The following is a 25,576-nucleotide window of genomic DNA, read 5'->3' as shown; positions in this document are numbered from 1 at the left end:
TAACCTCCCATGGAGCAAGTAGGGTTTCCAGGTGGGAATTCCTGCCTGTTCTCAAGAATTTTTTCGCTTTCCTGTTTCCAAATCCTGAGATATAAATTGCTTTCTATTCTCCAAGATGAATCGTTTCCACAAAATGATGGCCGATACTACGATCCACCTGGGTTCAAGGAGCTGATTTTCCTGATTTCCCGACCAACTTTTCTCGGGATTCGGGAACGGAAAAGCAAAAAGACTTCCCAAGAACAGGCAGGAATTCCCGCCCGGAAACCCTAGCGATAAATAGGGAAAATGTCTAAGAGATAAGTAGTATGTTTATTTCCCTTTGTGCGTATTACTGGGTTCAAGGAGCCGATTTTCCCGATTTCCTGACCAACTTTTCTCGGGATTCGGGAATGGGAAAGGGAAAAAAATTCCTGAGAACGGGCTGGGAATTCCTGCCTGGAAACTCTAGGAGCAAGCTCAGGCTTCTTCCTGAACAGGCTGCCTTCACTAGACCGCTACCTAGCTGATAATATGAGAATCACCTTAGCACTGAGAAAAGGCAGATTTCCATGTCCTACCCAGACTTACTGAATCAGAATCTTTACAGAATCTGTTCTTCCTCTTCTAAACCAAAGGGCAATATTTGCCTCTGAGAAGTGGGAGTATGCTTACATTTTTCTCATCCCTCTATGATCTTCTGTACTCTGTACATTTTTGTCACTGCGCATGTTGTCCTTGATTATAAAAAAAAAATGTTTTTTTAAAAATTGGGGGTGAGAATGGGAGGTGGGGTGGCTCACTGAAAGGAATTTGTTTCCATTTACCCAAAAAAAGACTGTGTCTCTTGAGGAGGAAAGATAGGAATTGAATTATACTGACTGATTAACTCGCAAAGCAATGAATTAAAACTTAATAAATTGTTATATATTAATGCAAATATCGAATCATTATGTTGTACACCTGAAACTAATATAATGTTGTGTGTCAATTATACCTCAATTTAAAAAAACGTAATGAATTGTGTTTGTAGAAGACAGACTATGCATACATAATGATGATGATTGCTGGTAAATAGGTGGGTCACCGGCATTTTCCTTTTTGTATTAGGCATTGCATGTTTACAGGGACCAAGCAGAAAAATGCGTTTAATCCCAGGGCAGAGGGACACTTGGGGAGGGGAGAGATTCTGTTCATTCCATTTCTTAAAGCATCTAATGGTTTTCCATTCTGGTGAATGCTAGCAGAAGACTCACTGCACTGGTCTGTCTTACCATTTGAGCTTTTTTGGCTGTTAAATGGCTCTGTGGGACACTCACTGTCCAGCCCTGGCCTGGCTCCACTGTCTTTGAATCTAATTTTGCCTAAAGTCATGCTTTTCTGGCTGTTTCCTACCTCAGCGATGGTGGCCCAACCAGTAGAGAAAAGCTGTGCGGAGAGCGTGCAACCATTCCTGGCATCCATTCTGGAGGAGCTTATGGGACCAGTGAGCTCAGGATTCAGTGAAGTGCGCTCACTGTTTGAAAAAGAAGTGGATGAACTGAACCAGAACTTTCAGACCACCAAAGACAGTGCCCAGCTAAAGGAGGTAGGATAGAAGCCGAAGAGATGGGTGTGAATGGTCTGCCTGGGGCTGCCTTTTCTGCAGGCTTTATCTGTATGTATCCATTGTTTCTCTCTTTCCATCCTCCCACTCCTCCTCCCTCCCTTCCATCCATTCATTCGACCACCCCATTCCTCTATCCATCCACCTGATTTCCTGTAGTAATGGTTTTCAAGATGCAAAAATAATGACATGCATGTACCAGTGAAACAATATACTCAAATGTACACATGGACAACATTGATCACCCATCCCCACCCAATCCTTGCCAATTCCTACGCCAACTGTCTTAGTTAATTAATATAAGGAGTTTAGTATGTGTTTTCACACACTTTTTCCTTGTTCGTGCAAATATATAAGCATATACCCTCACTTACATAAATTTTGTTTGTTGGGGTATTTGTTTGCAAAAATGTAGACTCGTGATAAAACAGTCCCTGGACCAGCAGCAGCATCATTACCTGCTGTTAATAACGCAAATTCCCAGGTACCCACCAACAAGCTGCTGAATCAGAACCTCTGGGGTAGGCCCAACAGTGTGTTTCCACAAGACCTCCAGGGGATTGGATGCACCCAAATGTGTGAGACTCATTGACAGACGTAACTTGCCAACTTGGTTTTATACTTGGCATATCATGGTGGACAGCCCTACAAGTCAGTGGATAGAACCAGATCCCTCTGTTCCTTTTCCTTTCTTATTTCTTTATGCATACATACGTACACATTCCATTGTACATCAACAAGATCATTTTGTGAATATTTTGAGGTTTCTTATTGCAGCCTTTTTTTAAACTTGCCTTTACTCTGCCTCCTCCCCGCATACCACCCATCTCCTCTCAAGTAACTAGTGTTAACACCTTAGCATATGCCTTCCTGTTTTTTGCCCCATGCTTATATAGAATATAAAACACATTTATAGGCTATTTTTTAGACAATTTGCACTTAGAAAAATGAGATTATATTATATAGACTACTCTGCTTATCAGCATTCTTGTTCAAAAATACCTCATGGAACTGTTTCCAAGTTAACTGTCCTAGCTTTAAATCATTTCTTTGTAATGGCTGCATAATGTTTCATGTATGATTTATTCATCTATCCAAATGTTGCTGGCACCAAATAAAGCTGTCATAAATAATTTTGTTACATATAGTCTTATGCTTTCATTTCTATGGGGTAGATTCCTAGGACAGGGTTTCTAAGTTGAAAGGTAGATTCATTTCTCATGGTAACAGGTATTTCCATTTGCATTCCAAAGAAAGGATTTAAATTTTACACTTCCAGCAAGCAGAGGACTTTCTTCCTGTATTCCAATCAGAGATTGATGTTACCACTTGTTTGAACTTACACCAGTCTGATAGGAGCAAAGTGGTAACCAATGTTTCCTCTCTTGTCTGCTTAACCGATGTTTCTTAAAAACAGACACATTACATATTGCGTGACGAGTTGGACAGCATGTTTTTGATCACGAATTCCATTTTAGTGGAGCTCTCCAAAACTCACTTCTTAAAGGGAGTAATGTTTACCCATTACAAACACAATGAAGATGGGCCCTTTTAAAATTCCTGTTTACAGAAATCTAGATTGATCCCTTTTCTGTGACCTGAAAATCAGATAGCACATCCTGTATTATTTATATTCACTCTGTATATTCCCCAATTCACCTTAGGCCTCCATTTTCAGCACCTTTCTTTCTATCTTCTCTTTCTCCACCCACTCTCATGTTTATACTAGATCTCCAGTACTCAATTTTAAAAATTATATTTAAATCAGCTCGGAAAATACAATGTATTCTGTTGGCAGTGATACGTGTCATGTAAGATTATGTCGATAACACTTGGGGTCTATAGCAGATGAGGTTTGTCACTGTCCTCTTTTTAGAAGCCATGTGGCCTCATTGATCAAGTGGTCACTTGTGCACATTAGAAGAGGAGGGACCCCAAGTTTTTAAAACTGCATACGTCTCCTAGGCCAGGCCTCTTTCTATCTCCCCTCTCCCCCCCGCCATCCACTAACACCATAGAGAACCTACAGCAGAGGGAAGACCAGTGGGCAGGGACAGCCTCAGAGAACTGTGGGGACTCTGGCTTCACTCCTAGCGTCCAGGAGTCCAGGAAGGCATCCTGACCTCCTTGAGGTTTTCTGAGAAGAATGTCACTCATTAAAGCAGGCTGTGGGGGCTTGTGGGCCCAGCAGCAATTCCATATACCAAAGAGCCTGCCTGCCTAGTTCTGAAATTCTAGAAGTGGGATCTGGGGTCCATGAATCGCTTTGGAGACTGGAGTCCCCTGAATGCATCCCAGGGTCCTCACATTGGTCCTCACAGCTGGTTCTTCTCCCAGCCTCTGCCCTAGCCATAGAGCTGTACCAGCGACCCATGGAAAGAGGGGAATAAGACAACTGAAGCTGTCACAGATGCAGTGATCCAATACATGAGTCAATCTAATAACATACATTCGATTGTTTAGAATCGATGTAATATGTATGTAATATTGCTCCTCAGTCTGAAGGTGTTTCATTGTTCCCTTCACCAAAATGCAGCATCTGGACCGGCTTATGAATCTCCCCCTGGATTCCGTGAAGATGGAACCTTGCTATGTTAAAGTCAGCCCGCTGCAGGAGCGCCTGCAGGACCTCAAGAGCCGCTTCAGGTTCCCCCATGTCAATCTGGTGGTTCAGAGGACACAGAACTACATGCAAGAGGTGGGAATGGTGGGGGCGTGCATGGGGACGCGGATGGAGCCAGCAGGGAAGCGAGTGCTGGCAAACACGACTGGTGTGCTGTGTGTGCAGCTCAGGAAGCGTGGCCCAGCGCGTTAGTCATTGTGCCAAGGGAGGCCATGTTCTGTGCTTCCGTCCGGCTTCATCTTTCTTCCATGGTGATGAACATCATCGAGAAGAAGTATCTCAGGGAAATAAAGTGACATTAATTAATAATGACTTGATTTGTCAAGTCAGTGTACTTAACCTTGGCTAAACATTAGAATCATCTGGGAAGGTTTTAAGAAATGCTGATGTGTAGGAGGCCCCACCTCCACTGATTCTGATAATGTATCTATACCAGGGGTGCCCAAAAAATGTATACAAGTGGACACTTTGGTCAATGTTGCTCAAGCAGTAGTTTGCTGTAATCAGAAGTGTCTGGAGGCTGAAGGTAACCACTTTGAGCACCTCTTGTAATTGCAGCAGTCGAACGTGACTTGTGTTCATCTTTTGTTATCGGGATGTATTGAGTATTACAATGTTAATAGTATTTTCCTTTCTTAAAATGTGTATACATTTTTTGGCACCCTCTGTATATACATATGTTTAATAATGTTTAAAATTTTCATTATTTAAAATATTTTTTTAATTTAATAATTTAAAATAATTTTCAAAAATTATTATATGTTTAATAATTAAAAAAAAAAAAAACTTCCCCTACTCTCATTCCCATTGCTTTTAATATGCACCCGGGATTGAGATCCACTGGCTTAAATGAATTCTCTAACCTAGTTAAGAAACAGTCAGTCAATCACATCATCGTGTTTGGATTTTTTGAGTTTATTTGATAGGTTCCTTTTTTCCCCACAGAGACCAGGAGTGAATAGCACAAACTCTTTCCATATTATAGTGATTTATAAATGAAGAAAGGGTGTGGGTGTGATCATTGAAGCTATAAGAGCACAATTCTATTTCACAGATATTTCCACGGGAGCTTACTGTGGGGCTGGACATTCTGCCAGATCCCACTTCAGGGAGCTGGTAGGGAGACAAATTCATAGGTAAATTCACTGTAGTGTTAAGAATGCTGTGAGAAAGGTAGGTGTTGGATGCCGTGGGATCACAGGCTTGGAAAAGAAAGGAACATTTATTTTTTCTTGGAAGTTATAGGCAGGATAAAATGATACATCTTATTTTCTAACCTCTGAGTTGGAAGGGATTAAAGAACAAGGAACCAAATTTGCACAAGGAATCAAATTAGGCAACAGTTGAACAGGAGTCCTGATAATACTCAGCCCTGGTGAAACCGATACAGGCACAAGTTCAGAGAATAAGAAATCTGAATTGCTTCTGTTTCCTGACCCATGTACATGTCAGCCACTGTCTCCACCAACCCTTCCCATCCTGGCAGAGATGAGAGGTGGCAGGATGGAAAGTGGAAAGAGATGCTGGGGTGGTTTACATCCACCTCAAAGTGGAGGTGCAGAATTAATTGGAGACGGCTCCCACCTCATCTTGCTAAGCTCTGGCTGCTGGTACCAGAGAAGGGAGGAAGCAGGTGCCTTCAGGAGATCACGGTATTCTCAATCCCGTGGTCTTGGGTTTTCCAGTTCAAGGTGGAAGGAGAAGAGATGAGAAGAAAAGATACATACATGTATATATACATACACATGGGTGTGTGTGTGTGTGTGTGTGTGTGTGTGTGTGTGTATTTCCCAGCCTTTTACTGATCCCACGGGGCCATGTGCCTATTTATTTCACAGTCTGGGTAGTGGGATAAGTACCTGTTGCCCACGGTCACCCTCAGAGTAGTGCCCGAGGGGATTCATGGTCATCCCCTCCCTTCTTTCCAGCCTACTCAGGCAGACCTGGGGGTAGTGATCCCAGCCTCTGACTGTGCTCTGCTTCTGTGTTGCTTTGGCTTCTAGCTCATGGAGAATGCAGTATTTACTTTTGAGCAGTTGCTTTCCCCGCATCTCCAAGGAGAGGCCTCCAAAATTACGGTCGCCATCGAGAAGGTTAAGCTCCGAGTCTTAAAGGTAAAACTGTTCTCTCATTTGTGGGAACATAAAACAACAACGTGACCCCTGTTTCCTTTGTTAGTTGGAAAATACCAAGTTCTCTCTTTCACTCTCCCCCATTTCTTTTTTATCTTTCCCATCTTTCCTCCCTGAGGTTCAAGTGACTGTCTTATAGCAGCAGCTCCCAGGGCGCAACTTTCATGCCCCTTCTGCCATCTAGTGGCTGTTTTAGGGACCATACGTCCTCAGCATCGTTGCCCATCCGCTGCAGTGACACGTCCCAGCTTACTTTCAAAGCAATTGAACTTGATATTTATTATTGGCTCCCATTATAAGTAAAGCATTGTGATCGGTATTGCATAGAATATAAAAATAAGCAAGGCACAGGATCTTTCTTCAAATAGTTTACAGTATAGTAAAACCCGTTTAAATTAGCCAACCTTGTCAGGAAAAATAAAAATCTCATGCAAAAGAAATACTCTAAGGAAGAGAGCCTGCATATGAAGTTGGTTTTAGTGTGCTTAGTATTTATGTATATATCAAGTGGTTTTAATAGTAGGAGCTTGCTCACATATGCTATATTTTTTAAGGTTTTTTAAAACGTATCCTGTTTCACTTGATCCTCACAAGAACTTGTGAGATAATTAGGATATGTCCCCATTGTAGAGATGAGGAAACTGACTCTCTAACAGCTAATATGACTTACGTAAGCTCAACAGTCTAGTCAATGGTGAACCTAGAACTTAAACTATCCCTAAACTTAGTGCATTCATTTTTTTACTACCTACTTCTCCTAAACAGTGCTCAGAGGAGAATATCAAAATTCCATAGAGCAAAGGAAGTGGTCCCTGAATTTCAGACCTTATCTTGAGGCCTCGCAGGTAGTAGGAAGCTCTGGCAATCAAATCATTGAGATTAAAAGCAATATTTATCATGGTAACACAAATAATAATGAACTTGACATTGAGAAAGAAAATATAGTGTCAATGTGAATATCACCTCCAGTGTCACGACACTTTATACCTCTCAGCATAGTCTATTTCTTCTCTGGGTACATTTAACAGCAAGAACATGCTTCTTAATGTTAAGCCAAAGTTCTCACCAGTTATAATTCTAGTTCTACCCTCTTTGTTCACGTCTTTCTTCCACATTGCAGCCTTTTGTTGTTTGGATAGAGTGATAATTTGGCCCCAAGTTACTATCTCCAGTGTAAATGCCTTCATCTCTTTAACCATTCTTTATTTGGCCTGACCCTTCTGTTCATGTACCTGTGACTATGCTACAGTTTGTCAGTGACATCTAAAAATCAAACCCTGGTCTCTAGGTTTGGATGACCCATGCAGAACAGAGTGAATCATCATCTTTCTTGTTCTAGATGCTGAATATTTTGGGTTAACATGCCACAGTGGTAATGTAGCTATGAGACAGATCCTCTTTTCTCTTGTAGAAATCATTACAACTCACCAATCCTGCTTTCAGGATGTAGAGTGAAAGAAGTAGATGGAGCTATAATTTGATCCCAAATTATAACCATGGCTCCCAGAGCCCCACCCAGGACAGGGTTGACAAAGTACACATTCACCCCCCACCCCAGTTCTATCCCCAACTTCTTAATAATGCAGAAGTTGCTATTTTGGTCTTGCCTCTGTTTCCATATCTATAAGTGAAGAGGGTAAGATGGGTCTTTATCAGTCATAACCTCCACCTAGAGTGTGAGAGAATTACATAGAAAGATCTCTGAGACCGTGGAAACACCACAAGGCTCCTCAGAAATTAGAGAAGAAAACGAAGACGAATTGGGTGGCTGAGATTTTTATTTAAGCACAAGTTAGCAGATTGCAGTGCTGCTATTTAGCCTATGTTTCCATCTCTGTGTTGACAGCAATATGATTATGACAGCAGCACCATCCGGAAGAGGATATTTCAAGAGGCACTGGTTCAAATCACACTTCCCACCGTGCAGAAGGCGCTGGCATCCACATGCAAACCGGTAAGGAGATGGGTTACTCCAGAGATGCTCCTCTTATTGCCTGTGAAGTTCAAGCAAGTTTTTCTTGTTTTTTCCTTTTTTTGCCATGATGTACTTGCAAACAGTAGAAGGAGTCGACAAACTTTTTCTGTTACTGGTCCAGTAGTAAATTTTTTAGGCTTCATGGGCCATGCTCTTTCTGTTGCAGCTGCTTAGCGCTGCTATTGTAGCCCAAAAGCAGCCATAGCTGATATATAAACAAATGGGTACATCTGTGTTCCAATATATTTTTATTTACACACACACACACACACACACACACACACACACACACACACACAAAGCAGTTGCCGGATTTTCCGACCCCTGGACCAGACGAAACCTCAAAGGGTAATGATCTGAGTTTGAGCCACGCTAAGGGTTGTCACAGAATACCTGAGAATACCAGCTGTTCCTTATCATAGTGTGACTCAAAAGTCCAACATGTCCTCTGAAACTTGACCACTACCTCCAGGAAAAATTCTTAAACAACCTGGTGACAGATGGATATTTGTTCTATCAAATCCAGTTATGTTTGTACAGTGAACTCAATAAAACTGAAACCATTTAAAGTTGAACACCAGGCAACCAGTGACAGCCGTGATTGTGAGGGTGTGATTTAGTCTACGGAGCAGAGTAATGGGTGAGCTGACCCTGGAGGCTGGGTCGAGACCTGGGTTCAAGTTCTGACTCCTCCAGGTATCAACTCTGGTGCCTTGGGCAAGTCGCTTTCCCTCTCTCTTGGCCTAGATTTCATCTTTTAGAAACCGGAGATGGTAATACATTGCAATATCTTTCTGAAGACTGAGAAAACTAGAGTGATACAATGAACATTTGTGTGTTTACCAGGTGCCAGGCACTATGTTAAATGCTTTGTAGGGATTATCTCAGTGATTCTCACGACAGCTCTTTGAGGAACTACTGTTTATATCCTCATTTTGCCAATGAGGGAATTTGAGGGATTAAGTAAGGGCCTGAAAGTCACAGAACTGCTGACCAGCAGGGTTTGAACCCAGCTCACACTAACTGATAGCATGGTATGTACTCAGTAAATGGTAAATAGTACTGCTGTCACTACTTCTCCATGTCAGAGACGATCTATGAGCCTGGACATTTGCAAGACGTGCTCCCTCTTGGAGCAAATGATAAACAGCTCTTTAGAATTTAAAAAGAGCTTTTTGGCAGCTTGGAGAGTCTTGAAGCGTTGCAACATTAAGATCCTTTACATGAATTCTTTTACTGTGGAAATTTCTTCAGTCATTTTTATATTCCGTAAATGCTGTTTTTCTTCAAAGAGTCATCAGCATCTCTAGTACCCAGCTTTTTTTTTTTACAACCTGGGTTGTGTTTCTTTCATAGAAAAGGATTTGATGAAGCCAGAGGAGTAAAGAATCTGTCCATATGGTTGTCCCTTGGCCTATGTGGACGGGAAAGTTTAGATGCCCAGAGGATGACTCAGTCCACCTCTGGACGTGTCTGCACACAGACCTTCTGCTTAGGGTGTTTTCCTTTTCCAGCCTCAAAGGCAGTTTGGAGGCCTTGGCGCCTTCTCCCCCTAGAAGAGAAGAGTAAGGAAAGGCTCCCTTCCATCCGCTCTCCTCTTTCCTAGCATCGGCAGAATCGTACCCAATCTGTAAGCAGTTCTTGTGACTTTTAATCAAGAGAGACTGGTTTCAAAAGAAACTGTGACCCAGAGTTTTCAGTAATGAAGGATATGGTATCCATGCCAAGAGATTTATAAACATCTGGAATCACAGAAGAGATAAATGAAGAGAGTATCTGCTTCAGAGAAGGCGTCCTCATTTTACTCAAGTGTGTTTCCCTTGGTTCCGTAAGTTGCATCTTCCTCGATCTGTGGTACTGAACACAAAATGCACATTAGAATTGCCTGGGGAGCTTTAATACAATTCTTTTTCCTCAAGACATGCCCTCAGAGACTTCAATGTACTTGGTCCAGGGAATTAAACATATGTCTCCGTTCAATCTACTATTCAATGTAGAGGATCTGATTTGTAAAGCTAGACACGTCACAATAGTATAAATGTCCCTAGCAATGATTCCTTGCCACAGAATGATGTAGCTGGTTGAAAATGTAAAGGTCTACTCAACAAACATGTATTAAATATGTATCAGGTACGATCCAGGCGCTGGGCCAGGCAAACATCCCTGCTGTCCTGAGGTTGGCAGCCTGGAGGCAAGCCGTAGGCACCCAAGATGCCAAGCGGCGAGCACAGTAGTAGCCTTATGGGAAGAGCCATGGCCGGAGTTCCCAGAAGCATGCCCAGCGTCCTGCATTTGCCCAGTCCTGAGGGATTAATAATAATCAGAGGAATAAGGAATAGCAGACCATGGTAGAAGATGAGACGGGGTTGCAGGCATGAGCCTTTGCTCCTCATTTCACAGAGGAAGAGAGAGGCCCAGAGTGGTGATGATGCTTACCCAGGGTCCCACAGCTGGTCCGTGGCAGTGCCCAGTCTCCCGGGCAGTGCTTTCTATACAGCGCTCGTCCATGTGTCAGGGCTGAGTCACAGACCCTCTTGGGGTCATGGAAGCTCATGCCTCTCAAGCCTTTGGTTTTCCTCCAGGGTATGTATAAAGGGACCCATGATTGCCCCCTGTGGTCTGGTCCTGGGCTACTACAGACCCCCAAGTCCTAGTACTGAAAGAGTCCTCTGGATGTGGTAGCTTCTGATCACCTGTTGTAAATCCTATCCCTCCAGGCAAAAGATATCGAATCCCACTGCTAAGTCCCTGGCTCTCTAAGAGCCATATGTCAGGAGCCCTTTTCGAGCACCATCAGGAGCAAGGATTATGGAGTTACTCACTGGGATATGATTTGGTGCTTTTTGATCCCTGCCCTGTCCTCACGCTGATAACAGGCAAGCCACTTGGGAACCCTTGGAAAGGAAGAAGGGTTAAGACAGCCTGGGCTGTCTTAGAGGAATCAGTGAGTGCCAGGGCCAGTTGGAGGGAAAGAGGGGAATGATCCCGAAGGGTCCTTGACTAGAGATTCTCCACACCTGAAAAGGGGCCTCATTCTAATAAAGTTAAACAAACATCTACTGTAGGACCCAGCAATCTCACTACTAGGTATCTACTCAAGATAAAAAGGTCCTTAAATCTACAAAACTCATACACAAGAATGTTCATAGCAGTTGTATTCATCACAGTCAAAAAATGGGGGGGGAGAACCTCAATATCCATCAACAGGAGACTAGATGAACAATTTTAGTTTGTCCATATGATGAATGCCTTTTATCCACGAAAAGGAACGAGTTATTGATACATGCGGCAACATGCGTGGATCTCAAAAACAAGCACAAAAGAATATATAATTCCATTTATGTAAAGTTCAAGAACAAGAAAACTAATCTATTGTGATGGATATCAGATCAGTGCTTATTTCTCGGGGGATGTACACTAGAAAATGGCATGTAAGGGCTGGAAATGAAATGTCTTCTGTCTTGATTTGGGTTATGGTGTCATAGGTTTATTTATATATTTGAAATCATTGAGGTGTACTTTTAAAATGTGTGCATTTTACTATGTGTTATATATACCGTGATAAAGTGCTGTTGACATTTAAAAAAAGAAAAAAAAAGGAAACACTTTGGTTATGATGGGGAAAAAAAGAAGAGGGCCCCAGACTCACTGACAAGGCCTTAAGATCATCAAAATCTTTGGATTCCCACCCTTGGGGTGCTTAGAGTGTGCCCCAGTATATAAGGAATGGTGCCTGGGCAAAGAAAAGGGGGCGACCAATGGCCGAGTGCAACACGCTCTGAGAAGGAGTCAGGAGTGGGACTCGTCCTTTCCGTATCGCCTCCATGAACTGGCATCTCATGCCTTGTCCTCTGTATCTCTCGCTCTCCAGGAACTTCAGAAATATGAGCAGTTCATCTTCGCAGATCACACCAATATGATCCATGTTGAAAATGTCTATGAGGAGATTTTACATCAGATCCTCCTTGATGAAACTCTGAAAGGTGAGGAAGGTTTACCTGGGGCTGGAAGGAACTCTAGAGAGAGGGGAGCACCCCTGAAATGGGCCCGGTAAGGCCAGCTAGGTTTTCTCGAAAGGTAGGAAAACAAAATCAGCATTGGTAGGCTGGGAAGACAGAGAGGGAAGGGAAGGAGAGAGGGAGGGATACCAGCCTTGACCGAGCAGTCAGGATTTGGCACACGTTATGCTGGCCCATTAGCTATTCTTTCTATTGCAATACAAGTCAGAACTTGAGATGAGAATCTCCAACTTCCTTTTTCAGATGAGAAAACGGAGATATAGAGAGGGTTAAGCCTAGGGTATCTCATGAACAGCTGTTCCAGACGGAACAAAGAAAAAGAGCTTTTCTTAGCCACCAGCTCACAACCCATCCTGGAGCCCAGAGGAGGTGATTTCAGCAGCAGGTCTCAGCAGCTGCTGTCTCAGGAAACAGGCACACAACATTCTTTATCTCCTCTCAACTGGACAGAAAAAGACACCAGGCGATGACCCAGTACTCTTTGAAGCTTGCGAGGACTCTAGCACCCCAAGGACCTTGCTTGGGATAGGAGTATAGACAGGAAAGCTGCGATAGAAATATGCTAGAGAAGACCATCCACAAAGCTGTTGGCCTGAAACATAGCTGGTCTCCACGGGGAGGTACTGAGCATCATAAAAACCCCTCCACAATGAAAGCTGGCCAAGCGCAAGCCCCAGATCCCAGGAGCTCATCACAAGGGATCCAGTAAGATAAGGAATGTAAAGATGTCAGCGCAGTGTCTGCACAAAGGAAGAGCTCAGTCAAGGCCACTGCCAGTCCGCCACAGCACGTTTGGGCAAACTAGAAAAAGGCTCCTTTCCTCCAGATCTTTGATTGTTCTCTATCCACAAAATGCCACGATATACTGATTTTATTAGAGTAGAACTCTGTACTGCTAGTTGCTGGGAAATTATTACACTGAATACACAAATCTATGCTGTCTCTGATATGAATGGCACTCCCTGGAGTATAATACAGTATAGTATAATACAGTACAATACGATGCAATGCAATACGATACAGCTGGGCACTGTACAACCTGCACAGCCATAAACAGAGGCCTGTGGTCGAAAATGTCAGCCGCTGTCATTTTTATTATTGTTTTTACTCTTTTCAAGGCCTCTAAGACTGAGATGGTTGTACACAGGTCTTTATTTTGGGATGTGTTCAGTATTTTTGCCGCAGATATCTTTGCACAAGCATTGTTGCCACATTACTAATTGGCCATAAGGCAATTTTGCCATAAAAAGATACAATTATGACAAATAAAAGAGGGACGTTAAAATTAATAACAAATTTAAAAAGACTTTTACAAAATACAAAGTATTTGAATGCACTTAAAATGTGTGTAGATTCATGGCAATACGGTGCAAACAACTGAGTTTATTTTGTGGGTTGTACCTAAGCACTTGTCTTCGTTGTGTGGGAAATGTGGGTTAACTCTGCGCCCTCAAAGAGGCCCTTTGGTGCCTCTCTTTCTCCTCTCCATGTAGTGTGTTTTAAAATAAAACACCAACTAACTGTTGGGGCAAAAATCATCATCCTCTGGAAGAAATGCTAACTATTTTAAGACCATGACGATTTATTTTCTTCACCACTTCGTCAATGGAGAAATGAAATCAAACTGACAAAAGCAAACAAACAAACAAACAAAAACAAAACTGTCAGCCAGTTATTTTGTTATCTGTTATGGCAGTTGATTCATCAATGAAGAAATGAAACCAAACAGACGAAAAAGAAAAAGAAAAAAGAATCTGTCAACCAGTTCTTCAACCAATTCTTTTATCTTTTTTATGGCAAAATTGCCTTACTGCTGATTAGTTATGTAGCAAAAATAGTTGTTGCAAAAAGGCTTGTGGCAAAGATATCTGTGAGAAAGATGCTATGGCGAAAGTACCAAGGATCCTTTTTGAGTCAACAGGGTTCTCTCTGCATGTTCGGTCCTGAGAACCCATTGCACATTCAGGATTGTGCTGTGAGAAAAAGCAGAGAATGTAAGTCCTGCCCCTGCCCTAGAGGAGTTTCAGTTAAGGTGGACGAACCGGAACCATATATACTAACAGCTAATAAAATGCGATGGGGGCCTCTATGAGTGACTCAGGTGATACCATTATGGACTGTGAACTCCTAGAAAAGGCCATATTTTATTCATCTTTGGATTCCCAGAGGCTGTCGCATCATCAGTGCCCAGTAAGTGTTTGCTGTTTGACTAAAGGAATGAGTGAAGGAATGAATGAATGAATGAATGAACACTGCAGAGGTCCAGAGTGTGGAAGGAGTTTGCAGGCCTTGGCCATCAGGGAATGCTACCTGGAAGAGGGTGGCTATAAGCTGGAACTTGAACTTGAGAAATTTGAATGGCCAGAAAAGCTGAGAGGGGACTTTGGCTCTGGATCAAATTAGAAAATCCAGGCCGTCCAGGGCAGAGTGTTAATATCGTGTTTTGTTTTCTGGTATCTCTCAGTGATAAAGGAAGCTGCTATCCTGAAGAAACATAACTTATTTGAAGACAACATGGCCTTGCCCAGTGAGAGCGTGTCCAGCTTAACCGATCTCAAAACCCCCGCAGGGTCAAACCAGGCCAGCCCTGCCAGGAGAGCCTCGGCTGTTCTGCCAGGAGTTGCAGATAATGAGACCCTGAGTAACGAAGTATTCCAGGAGTCAGAGGAAAAGAAGCAGTCTGGGGTCCCTAGTCTGTTGGCCAAAGAAGAAAGCCTTTCTTACCCAGGGGGGGATGAGCAGGTGATCATTTCAAGCATGAATGACCCAGTTGTGAATCCTGCAGCTGCAGAAGACATGGCAGGAGCCCTGAGCACACAAAAATCTGAGCAGGAGTGTGGAGGGACCCCTGAGGATGAAGAACCCACCCATGAAAAGCCAGAATCCATCCCTGTCTCAGGCTCCCTAAACGAGCTTAGAAATTTGTTGACGGTGACCATTGAAGTACCAGTGGAGCCTGCCACCCGCGCAACTGAAAAAGATACAAATGAGGAGACCCTTATTCCCCAAGAAATTGAAAAAGAAGAGGAAACCACCCAAATCTACACAGAGGCCAAACAAGTAGCTGCCTCCAGTCAGGACAACTGTGAAGAAAGTGAAATCAAGGAGGGAGAGGCCCGTTCTCCCCCTGTGGAGGCCCAGGCCGGTGGGGTGGAGTTGGGGGGATTTGCAGAGGTTCATCCAGCCTGCGGAGGGCACAGCGAGGGCGCCAGAGGCCCAGACCCCACAGAGGAGCAAGCAGAGGCCGGGGAGCCCCCTGAGAGGATGCTCCCAGAGAGCACTTCCAGACTGGATGCCCAGGAAGGGGGTGGGGCCGCGTGCGCTGTGGAGGGTGAGGCCGAGCAGCTAGGCGGTTGCATGTTGATTTCTGACCCTGTTGGCCCCAGTGAGAGCCAGGTCTCTGTGGAAGAAGTGGTAGGAGGGGAAAGCCAACCAACCGATGCTGCTGCCAGTGTGGGTGCAGAGAAGAGTAAGGGTGCCCGTGTTCATGAGTGTCCGTGGGTGGTCGAGAATGTTCCCAACACCGACATCCTCTGTCCACAGAAAGAGGATGAGAGGGCGAGTCCCCCAGAGCAGCTCTCGATAAGTGAAAGGGACAATTAGGCAAAAGTATTTCTTTGAACAAACGCAGCCAATGGATTAGTTATGGGTACACTTAGGGGGTGCATGCTGGTTGTTACCAAAAATAAGTTCATTAAGTACGTTGTTAATTTGTAGAATGAAATCAGAGGCAATGCACACAGGGCGTGAGCACTGAGGCAAACCCGTTGTGGCATTGAACTGTTCTACAATGAATTATTGCTTTAGCATTTTAATAGGAATTACAAAGGTAATGGATTGTTTGGGGTGAGAGGCAGCTGAGGGTGTTGCATTGAGGCCGGAGAAAAACAGTAGGAGCATGGTTTTCAATATACTCTGCACATTTTCTTCTAATGCATTTTAAGGCTTTTTAATTCTCCATAAGAATGCAAATGTATACTGTAAATCCAGTTTCACCATCTACTCTACCCACTTCTTTGTCTCTTAGGGACACAGCATTGGTCCAGGCAGGCTACAAGACAGTACATATAGGTGGTGACACTGGTCACCCCTGCTGCAAAGAGCCCCACAGGGTCTGAATGATCTCAAGGGAAGCTGAGCAGAAATGGAGGAAGGTTATGGTCTGTGGGACTGTCTGGGCCTGTTACTAATTCTGCTATCAATTTCTCATTAATTAATCTTGTTGATTCTTATTAATTAATCGCCTTTTGGGAAAATTCATATGAGGCAAGAAAATTTCCCTGGCATTCCAAATTAGCTCTAGACTGCACAGCGAAAGAGCTTTGCTAAATTATCGGGTGTAAAGCCTACCAATTAAACACATGTTATTTGAACTGCTACTCTAGGCTATGAGCTATTTATTGGACATAGTACGAAAAAAAAAAAAAGACAGGTAGGTGCTTTGTTCAGTATAAATTAAAAGGCCCAAGGGAATTTAATCTAAAAGAAACAATATGTCATTTTTCAAATGATACACTTTCTGTCATGACATGAAAGCTTTCTGTCTTTCCATTGAAGCAGTCCTGGTTCATTCTCAGAAGGGAATACAGTGAATAAGTGAATAAAATGAATAAAAAAGAAGAAAAGAAAGGATGGATGAAAGGAAGGAAGGAAGGGGAAAAAAAGGGAGAGATGAAGAGCAAGCAAGAAAGAAAAAGGTCGAGATATATATACCATTAAGTTCCAAAGGTATTACCCAAAGTAGAAATCATTTCTTCAGTCATTTAACAATTTAATTGAGTCTCTGTTATGTCCCAGGAGCTGGAGATCAGTGTTTAACAAGATCTGTTCGATTCTCCCAGAACTTACAATGTAATGGAAATAGACACAAATACCTCTTCTGAGTGGATCGTGACCTGTAACTATTAATGTGAAAGATGGCATGGACTTACTTCCAAAGATTAAATAAAGAAGTATTCTGTTGTCCTTCAGAAAATGCCAGATTATATCCTAAAAGCTTCAGTCCCAGTGCTACATCTTGAAATTTCTTTCCATCAGTTTTAATATTAGATTCCCAACAAATTTTCCTAAGAGCTTGTTTTGATCATTCCCAGCAAGTAAGTGTATATCAGTTCTTTAGAGAATTTATCCCACAAGTGAACCATTTAACCAGGAATTAAAATAGCTCCCTCTCCACCTCCCCATAAATAATTTCTTGGATTTCTCGGTCTTAGAGGATGAAAAACAATCAGTGGCATTATACTCTCCAATTGAACTGTAGCAACTGTTCTTAAAGTGTTTAGATCCTCACGTCTATGAAGGAATTCCTTATAGGTCAAGAAGATACAGCCCACCCCTCTCTGGTCCCTATAGGACCCAGTGCTTGCTCATATCCTTGCATTTAGCACGGAATAGGAAAATTGTTTACTTCCTGTCTCTCTCAGGGGTTCCTCTCTTTAAGGACACAAACTACGTTTTAGTCATCAGATGTGCTTCCTTCTAGAAACACACAGCCTTTGAATAATGGTTCCCTGCCTCCTCAAGTCACTTGACTGTCTCCAATGCCTAGCAAGGAACTAGCCTGTGTCAGGCTGCTCCGGAAATGTGAGAACCAAACACCTGCCACTCTGCTGTGCTGAGGCTCCTTGGAGCTTGCTGTCAGGGAGACTTTTTATTAATAATTGGTCTTGCTGCCCTTGGGGAGTCTTCCCTTAAATCAAGTCTGAAGTCCAAGGAACAGTGGCCAGATGGTCAGATGCACTGCCCAGGAAGGCCAGCAGCCAAAACAAACAGTGCCCAGCCCTGCCAAGGACTGCCCTTCTCTCCAGGAGAATTGTGGTGAGACAGAGGGTCCCAGCCCAGGCTGCCCTCACATAGGGAGCTTCGCTGCTTTCTCACTTTTCTCACCTCAGGGTTCTTGAACCCATGGAAAGCTGAAAGATTTTTCCAACCCCAAAGGAGTACATGTCAGTGCACTGGAGGGAGGGACATCAGTGCCCTCCCTGACCCATCTGTAGGCCAGACGGGACTGGGAACTAAGTGGAAGGACGATCTTGAGAACACATCGAGAAATTTTTCTGTACGTACTTCACAAAAGACAAGTTCACTAGACTAAGCAGGATGATTGTTCCATTTGTAGATGGAGCAGGAAACTCAAGTGCATTAAAAATATTTCTTATTCATTTTAGCATGTTGAGTGGAATGACGTCATAGTACCATGAGTTCGTCTTGCTTTGAATACAGACTTGTATGTGTTTGGTGGTTTCCAGATTGGAGCCACGTTCTTGTGATTTAAATGACTATCCCGGAAAGCCTCTGCCTGCTGCTGTGGGGATCTCTCCTATGGGCAAATCCGTGAGAAATGCATCAAACCTCAAGACATGGTTTTTGCCAAAAAACAAACAAACAGAAAAACCCGCTATAACTTTAAATGAGTGATGTTCCTATTGACCTTTCACAAAGAAAGAATACTTTCCTTAAAGAAAATTAGCTTGTCATTTTCTCCTTTGCAGCTTGGAGCCGAGATAGTAGCCCCTTGCATTATGCAGAGGAAACTCTTTTCAAAAAAAAAAGTATTTCGGAGACCACAAGGATAAAACTCGTTTGTCCAAATGCGTTATAAAGAGGCTGAGTGTGAAAAACTGGTTTGTGAGGCCCCATCTGCTACAGTTTATTAAAAAGATTGTCAAGTCTGGTTTTATAACCTCCAGGTTGGAGCCAAGGATTTCAAAGGGTGTCACAATCCTCTCAGACAAGTGGTTTTATTTCTTTATAAAAAGCACTGAATGATATATGGCACCTAGCAACATTTTTATGGGGAAAGGCAGGACGTCAACAATAATACAGTTTCACTAGGTAAAAATGTTGGCTACATGTGCCTTCTTTTACCATAAACAAATGGGCTTGGGGATTTGCTTTCTGAAGACTGCAACTTCAAGAAAAAAAAATCTACATTGTGATTGATTTTTTTGGTCACTATGTAAAAAAAATAAACTTAAAACACTTTGTAACCATGTATTTACTCTGCCGAGTGCCTATATTCCAATAAAATGTTCATCCTTGAAGAAGCGTCCAGGTGTCATATTTATTTGGAACGAGACTGGTTTCATCTGTTAAGCAAATGTTATACTTGAGCTGGGAGGAACAGCCCTCAGAAATGAAAAGGTGAGTCACTGTTACTGTATTATGGAACTTTTCATCTTCTGTCATCAGGAAGGAATCCACAGGGAAGTCACTTAATGTCAAATGTAATTATGCTTTGAAAATGCAAATGCTTACTTCTCGAGGAATTGGATTATGTCTGTAATACAGCAATGGGCAATTACTCTTGATGTAATTGAACTACTGTTCAAACAAGTCTATTTTCAATGGGTAACACCGAGTGAAACATTCATTCTTTTATGTAATTATAAATCAAATGATATTTCCTCACCGGTACCCACAGTTGTTCATTCATCCATGAATTCTTTCATCGAAAAAATAATGATTGTGTATCCATTATGTGCAGGCATTCTAGTGCGTTTTGGAGAAACAAAAATGAACATGGTGATGTGATCCCTACATCAGGAAACTCAAATCTGCACGGTGGACATGGCCAGCGAGAGCCCGTAGGGGTATTTGCTTCCTTGGTATAAGCCTTGTCTACAATCTCAGGTTTAACTCATTTGTATCAACACCTTCAGACAAGAGAGGAAGAAACATTGGAGAAACCAAGTCTAGCAGTGATGGGACACTTAGTGTGGCATCACCTTCATCAGTTCTTCTCCTTTCGTACCAAACTTCCAATATGCAAGAATCATTCCCAGAGGGGCACCTCCAGTACCTCTGTGTAAGGGCAATAATCAGATTGGAATTGGAGGTGAGCGGGTTGATTTGAAACTACTTCTGCATAGTTTTTTCTTAGATTATATGTTCATTTGGTGTGGCTTGGGTGGGATTGATGAAGGTCTTGGGAAGAGTCAACTAAACTTGTATGTCAATGTCTATAATCGCTGTATTAGTAATTGTTAAAAACTAGGAAAGAACCCAAATGAGTTGGTGAAGGGACAAACTGTGGTACCTCCATATAAAGGACCATTACTCAACAATAAAAAGGAATGGTCTACTGACGTGTGCAATAACATGGAAGAGTCTCAAAATAATTAGGCAGAGTGGAAAAAACCAGACCAAAAAAAACATCCATAGTATATGCCTCCTTTGATATGACATTCTGGGAAAGGAAAAACTATAGGGATAAAAATAGATCATTGGTTGTCTGTAGTTGGGGGTAGTGGGAGGGATTGATTGTGAAGTGGCAGATAAGGGAATTTGGGGGTGAACTGTTCTGTATCTTAATTATGGTAGTTGCTCCTTGACTGTATGCATTTGTCAATATTCATATAACTGTATACTGAAACGGGTGAATTTTAGTCATGTGTCACCTCAATAAACATGACTGGAAAAAAAAATATTTTCTTAAATGGCCCAAAATTTCAACAATAAGGAAACTCTTAAATGTATTATGGAACATTTATATAATACAGTCTCGCAGAGTTGTTTTGGACTTTGTTATACTTTATCCCTGCCTAGCAGGTTATGAAAAGCCTTCATATATGTGCAAAATTTCTCTGTTTCTAAATTAGGAGTCAGCAACTTTTTTTTCCCACTTTCCCTTGCAGCTAGGGCATGGGTCCATGATGTATGCTCTGCCGGTCAGACTCACTGCTTTAAAACTTTGATTTGATAGAGTGGTAAAGAGAAGACAATGTCTATGAAACATCTATTCTGCTGAGGGTGATGGATTGTGGCAGAAAGAGATCCAGCTCTCAGAGGGGCAGTGACAGAGGGCCTGGCAGCAAATGTCCCATTTCCAAAGTCTATGGTGTAGTTAACTCTCTGAAGCATTCTGGTCCTATAATTTGGGCTGTATATTCCTCAAGCCTAGTTCTTGGGCCCTCCAAGATTTTAACATACTTACATTTGGATTTTAAATTACTTACCTGGAGTCTTATTTGCAACCAAGAACCTGGACTGATAGAACAATCATTAAAAGCTGTGTTTATGACCAGATCCTTACCAACATGCGCTAAGATTACATCATAAATATGGTGGTTTACACCATCCTTGATAAACTTGACTTGTGCCTGGCAATGACTTCCATACCACGAGCACATGGAGAAGGTGAATGCCAATATCCCCGGCAAGAAACCCCAAAACAAGGTGCAGCCTATGTCACCCATCCAATAAAGTGGGTTAGGAGTCTCCATTTAAAATGCAGAAAAAATAGAAAGGAGAAAGAACTGTCTTTTCCACCTGCAGGTGTCCAAACTCATAGCTGCATTGAACTTCAAAACAAGAAGAGCCATTTAAAGCTTTCTCCTGAGCTATTTTATTTTCAATAAATCTGGGTGTACCAGACTGGAAAAGAATTGTTTGCAAACAGTTTGCAATCATGTGGGAAAGCCTTAGCCATGGCTTTGAGTTTTTAAAAAATCACAAGAAAATTAAATATATATACTCGTATGCATAAGTAAAAAGCCTAGAAGAAAATTTGCTGAAATGGAAGCAGTGGCTTTGTTACGATTGCCTTTTGTATCCTGTGCCCTGCCCCCATGTTCCACAGTGAAGACGTGCTACTGTCAAATCAGAAAACCATGTTTCAAAATATCTTAAATTTGAATTTAAATTTGCAAAAGCGTCCTCTGTTTTCCTAGAATCCCATAAGTTAAGGGACTCTTTGGGTGCATTTACTCCTATCCTTAGACCCATTTGCAACTGTATAATTGGGAGTGATATATAAGGCAAAAGAGGAAAAGCCTCTAGAAGCCTTTGCCAAGGTAAAATTGGCTCCCTAAAATAACCTTGTGATGAGGATTGTTCTGAAGGGCTCTGCTGCTGCTTTGAAGTTCTATCTCCACTCAAACCTTCTTCCCCAGAATTCCTACGGTATGTGCCCGACCACTATGCCAGCACTGTCTTCCCATCCTGGACAGCCAAGGCACCTGGGCATGGCAAGATCTAATAGATTGCTCAGTGGGAAGATAGGAACTCCTAGCTTCTATTTTCAGCCATGTATTTCTGAGGAATTCCCTGAGAGCCCTAACATGAAAGACAATTTAAGCCCATTACTACTTGCTTGATATGCCTTCAGAAATTACAAATACGAAAGAGATCACACTCATTAAAACACAGCATGACGTGCTGTGAAAAGCACAGCATAGGGTTATTTGAAGTCTGAAAAGCCTACCGAGTTGTACATTTTTCTTCCGAATATCCTTTGATGTACAAACCTTCTATTTTTTGACTCTTTGAAAAATAGTGGTTTCTAGCTCAAAACCACAGATGGAAACTTTCTGTGAGTGGGTAAAAATCACCTGAAGATAAACTTGCTAGACTCCGTTAAGGGGAATGAGATTATACACATGGACACAAAGCATTTTAAACATAGCTCCATGAACAAGACAATCTCATAATTACTCTTTAAAATGTAGCAAACCCATAAAAATTAGAGAGACACTGCTTTAAATGAAATATTTTTTTCCAATCCCAGTTACATAACAGTTATCATGGAAGCAGTAACTTTGTTCCACTCAATCAAAACTTGTGACCCTTTATGAATTATGCACAGCTGCCATCATCAGGAATCTATTTTGAAAGATATTAGTTTGGAATCAGCAGTGTTATAGCGAAATCTTTAATAGGGATTATGCACTAAATTTTATACTTAAGACCTCTTGTATTACAACTAAACTAATGCTAAGATGTAAGTGATGAAATTAATTTTGAAGTATATAAAAGTTTCTTCTCTATTATTCACCTGGACCTTTAACTCCCATCCGTAGGCCTTTAGCTAGGATTTGTTTCCCAGTACTCTCTTCTCTGTAATGTTTTAGATGCACTAATGAGATGTTAGTTATCTTCTTGTCTCAGTCGGTGCCATTTTGGATGCACGTAATAATCAAAAAGAAAAGAGAGTTTATTTTATGGCTGTAGAAGTAGCTCATGGAAACTGAAGAACCCAAAATCCATCAGGAGATAATTTCTCCATCTTTTCCTATGTCTGAGGCTACCTAGTCTTCCATTTTTTGCTTCTCTCTGCACAATGCTCCATTCTCATCTATGTGCAGTATACCTTTCTCTCCTTTTCTATATGTGGAGAGGACTAGGACTAACTTATATTTATCCCCGTTTCTAGGAACCAACAAAGATTTAATTTCTGAATCTCAATTCCAACTTCCTGGGAGAGAGACTATGAAGCCCAATTTGAGTCAGGTGTTTACCTGTGGTCCAAATCAGCTATAGTCAGGGGGTACAGTGACATTAAACAAGTGAAAATAAACCGGTGAAATTAGTTCATAATATTTTATTTAACCAAATATGTCTAAAATATTATCACTTAAACATGTAATCAATGTTGAAAATCATCACATAGTCTACATCACTTTGCCATAACAAGTCGGAAATCCAGTATACAATGACGAACTAACCGCATTTCAAGGGACTAGTAGCTACCAGTTCTAGAATATGCCATTGATAAAATAATGAATCATCTAAGCACAGTTCTAGAATATGCCATTGGTAAGATAATGAATCATATGTCTGGCAGTAAAAAAGACTTCATAAATGCACAAAAAAATGGTTTCTAAAATTCAGCTTCCGTGGCATATTGGAGGAATGGAGGTGATGGGAAAATACTTCTGTTTAAGTGGTGTACATTCACGCTTCCTTGGGTTACCTCTCATAATGTCCCTGCTTCCTCTCCAAAACCTAATATTAAGGAACTTAAATAACTTTGCAAACCACTAAGTTTTCTTATCAACTTCTAATAGACTCCACCTGTCCAAAAGTAGCATGGTAAATAACAACCCTCTAGTACTTTTATGTTAATCCTATTATATTTAATTCTTTTATTTTATTCTTTTATTCCAGGAGCAACTGCAATTACTAATATTGCAGCTTTTACTGTTTACTCTTACCACCAGGAGAGTTAAGTACTCTCAGGGAAGCTGCCTTGCAGTATTTCCAGTAATACATTATCTCTGTGCATCTTATACAAAGGGGAAACGAAAAAGGAAAGTCATAAAGATAAGCTGGCCTACCTCTACAATTGTAAAATTTACCCAAGGCTCAGACAAAATAAGGATGTTTTTTAACACCTCTCCAAGGAAATCCTATTATTTGTTTATAGTATTCAGGGATTTGATAGATAAACTATATGTAATAAGCAAAATTAAAACTATAATGGGACAGATTTTTCACAGTTAACCCATTGTAGGAATCCATGAACATATCAAAAACTCATATTTACATCTTCACTGTAAGTGTGTGGGGACAGAGCCCCAGAGAGCAGTTTCCAGGCTCTCGGCCTCATATGGAGGGGTGCTGGCTCCGGTGGTAGATGGCCATCAGCTGTGGCTAGTTGGCCGTCAGCTGTAACCATTGAGCCATTGGCCACTAGTATAACTGCTGCGGCTATGAAGGAAAGAAGAGCAGAGTGGAGTAGAGAGAGGAGGAGAGTCGTCGGTCGGTTGGCAGAAAAGCGGACAGCAGGTCGCACGTCGTGTGAACCCAGCCTCCAGTGAGACCACAGTGGTATGACTTCCCTACCTATGGCTCCATGGGTGTTCCTTTTGGGCCTGGCCACATCCTGCGTTCTTATGCGGGGAGCGGGAGTAGAGACCCCACAGGCCGCCCCACACGACACCTGTGTTCTTGTGCAGGGAGCTGGAGCAGAGACCCCGCATGACACCCTGCACGACAGTGTGTTTGCTAGATTGGGTTCTCAAGAAGAAAAGTGTTCTGTAAATTCCACACACTGATGAAGAATAGGAAAAGCGATTTGAAGAATGACAAAATCACCACTCCCAAATTCCACACCAGAGTTTTAGGAGTAATTAGATCTGTCATATTGAAGAAGTCAAATCATTTAAGGGCAACTGCTGCTTACGGTCACTGTGATAGCCTCCTGGGACTATTTCTGAGCCATAATATTAAAGTAGAGACTTGCCCTTATGTTTGTGAATCTGTATGATTCTAACCAGGGTTCCTGCTCTGTCCTAACTCCTGATCCATGCAGGCAAGTAAATAAAGAAAATATCAGGTGAGCATGTATATTTACATAAGCCACAAGGCTGTGCAAACAAACTCTTAACTGGTTAAAGGGCATTTTACAAATGGCTCTTATTTCTTATCATTTTTAATGGGCTTTACACATCTAAAATCTCTTCCATATTCTTTGAAAGTCCTTATTCTCCCTAATGCTTTCCGCCAGTGTTTCTCCCCATG

The 25,576-nt window shown here is 42.0% G+C and overlaps 1 protein-coding gene across 2 annotated transcripts in view; it reads left to right on the top strand.

Moving 5' to 3' along the window:
- The window catches only part of NIBAN1 (niban apoptosis regulator 1), a 167,894-nt gene extending 151,166 nt beyond the window's left edge, over positions 1-16,728 (top strand). For both annotated transcript variants that reach the window (XM_019738093.3, XM_019738092.3), the window contains exons 9-14: positions 1,380-1,567; positions 4,122-4,283; positions 6,212-6,322; positions 8,187-8,294; positions 12,187-12,298; positions 14,799-16,728. In XM_019738093.3, coding sequence (XP_019593652.3) covers positions 1,380-1,567; positions 4,122-4,283; positions 6,212-6,322; positions 8,187-8,294; positions 12,187-12,298; positions 14,799-15,937 — 1,820 coding nt within the window. In that variant the 3' untranslated portion in view covers positions 15,938-16,728. The remainder of the gene's footprint in view (positions 1-1,379; positions 1,568-4,121; positions 4,284-6,211; positions 6,323-8,186; positions 8,295-12,186; positions 12,299-14,798) is intronic.
- Positions 16,729-25,576: the final 8,848 nt, after the last annotated feature.

The sequence above is a fragment of the Rhinolophus sinicus genome, chromosome 11 (genome assembly GCF_057876585.1).
Source record: "Rhinolophus sinicus isolate RSI-liver-muscle chromosome 11, RSI-T2T, whole genome shotgun sequence".
Taxonomy (NCBI): domain Eukaryota; kingdom Metazoa; phylum Chordata; class Mammalia; order Chiroptera; family Rhinolophidae; genus Rhinolophus; species Rhinolophus sinicus.
This window is presented reverse-complemented; position numbering and strand designations above follow the sequence as displayed.